Raw genomic sequence first — 2,187 nt, 5'->3', positions numbered from 1 at the left:
GGGGGGGGGGGGCAGTAAAGGGAAGCAGAAGCTGAAGAAACTCATGTTACTTACTTTCAAGAAAATCAGTTAACTTGGTTGCAAGTTCAGTATCAGCATGGTCCCTAATGTACAGCAATAGTTCCTCCCACGGGGAGTTATAGTAGGCTTTGGCTTCCTCAGAGCTGGGGAAATCATGTTGGTACTCACACAGAAGGTCAGGAACCAATACCTGTACACAGCACATAAATCAGTGAATCAATATTGAAACTGTCAGTTCAAGTCACCCACCAAACACCAAACCACTTTTCCTTTTGACTATCTTATTCTTTGTAACATTATTTTCTCTATATAAGGAATTTTTCTTTTCCTCTGTCTTTGTCTTTCTTGGAAAATTTTGCAAATTACATGAATTATTTGATAATGAAGAATTAAAAATAATATTGGATCAGTCCTCCTCCTCATCATTTTACATCCATTTTTCCATACTGGCATGTCTAGGATAGAATTTTTAAAGCAGCATTTTATGACCAAATGCCTTTCTTTGTTGGCAACAAAAAGGGCTGTACTTATTATACATGCAAGGATGTGCTGCTGCCACCACCATCACCACCATCACCATAATCATCATCATTATTCTAGTGTCCACTTACAATCATTATGTGATGTCAAGACAAACCCACACACTGCCAGAAGTATTGCCACTAAGAATGGATGAGGAGCAGATGGTAAGGAAGGTGATGAAGGCTGAAGTGGTAGGCAGCAGAACCAGAGGCAGACCTCATTTTTTTGGGGGATGGATGGAGTGAGGAAAGCTTTGGTAGTTAGAGGTGTTGGAGTGAGAGAGGCAAGAGAGTTTATAAATGATAGGAAAGCTTGGAGAGGGTTTATGGATGGATGACTTTTGATGTTGCTCAAAGGGGTACAGAAACAGCATGATGTGGCGGGGGTAAACCAGCATATGCTGTCGGGCCCCGCTGCTGATATTGCGGGTTGCGTTCTATGCCTTGACCTGAGCGTAGAATGGGGCCCTCCTATTCCCCTCCTAAAAAAATGGGGAATAGGCCTGGGTATATTTATGTATTTTGTCCAACATACTAATGATGCTGCTAGCTCACTGTGATGATGATGATGATGATAGGAGAGTATTGTAGTTCGCTTGAAGCATTGTGCATTGTTTGTAAAAAATAAAAAGTTTTGAATGGTACAACAATGCACTATAATACAAAAAGATGGACTATATACCTGTTGTAATTTAGTTATCTATAGTCCGATGATATTTCGGAATACAATTTCTTCTTCAGATATTCTTAGATGGAGTTGCTAAGAATATCTGAAGAAGGAATTGTATTCTGAAATATCATCGGACTATAGATAACTAAATTACAACAGGTGTATAGTCCATCTTTTTGTATTATAGTGCATTGTTGTACCATTCAAAACTTTTTATTCTTTATGATGATGATAATGATGATGATGATGATGATGATGATGATAGTTTCAAGTTTTAGCAGAAGGTCAACAGGTTTGGGGTGTGTGGCTAAGTCGATTACATTGACCACAGTGTTCAACTGGTACATATTTTATTGACCCCTGGCAGAATTTGAACTTAGAATGTAAAGATGGATGAAATGTCACTAAGCATTTTGCCCAGCAGGCTAATGATTCTGCCAGCTCACTGCTTTAATACTAATACTAATAATGATGATGAAGATAACGGTGATGAGAAGCAAGGTGAAGAAAGGCAGAACTAAGGGAAGTGAGGTAGAGCTACAATGAGATAAGGAGGGGTGAGATGTGATAAGGCTTGACAGATAATACGATGTGAGATGAGTTGAGTTGGAGTGAGGTAGAACTAAGTGAGGTCAGGTGATGTGGAGTGGATGTAAAGTGAAGTGGTAGTAGAACTATGGTGAGATAAAGCGAGGAGTGCCGAAAAGATGTGAGAAGAGATAGAGTAAGGTGAAGTGATGCAGAACTGGACTGAGCCAAGATGAGGTAAGGAAGAGCTAGACTGAGGTGAGGAAGAGCTAGACTGAGGTGAGGAAGAGCTAGACTGAGGTGAGGAAGAGTTGGACTGAGGTGAGGAAGAGCTGGATTGAAGTGAGGAAGAGCTGGATTGAAGTGAGGAAGAGCTAGACTGAGGTGAGGAAGAGCTGGATTGAAGTGAGGAAGAGCTAGACTGAGGTGAGGAAGAGCTGGATTGAA

The 2,187-nt window shown here is 40.6% G+C and overlaps 1 protein-coding gene across 1 annotated transcript in view; it reads right to left on the bottom strand.

Annotated features, from left to right (window-relative positions):
• The window catches only part of LOC106867460 (zinc finger FYVE domain-containing protein 26), a 93,341-nt gene that overhangs the window by 43,194 nt on the left and 47,960 nt on the right, over positions 1-2,187 (bottom strand). Inside the window, exon 21 of the mRNA XM_052971651.1 lies at positions 55-211. Coding sequence (XP_052827611.1) covers positions 55-211 — 157 coding nt within the window. The remainder of the gene's footprint in view (positions 1-54; positions 212-2,187) is intronic.

This window comes from Octopus bimaculoides, chromosome 11 (assembly GCF_001194135.2).
Source record: "Octopus bimaculoides isolate UCB-OBI-ISO-001 chromosome 11, ASM119413v2, whole genome shotgun sequence".
Classification (NCBI taxonomy): Eukaryota; Metazoa; Mollusca; class Cephalopoda; order Octopoda; family Octopodidae; genus Octopus; species Octopus bimaculoides.
Note: the sequence above shows the minus strand (reverse complement) of the source record. Positions and strands in the feature narration are given on the sequence as shown.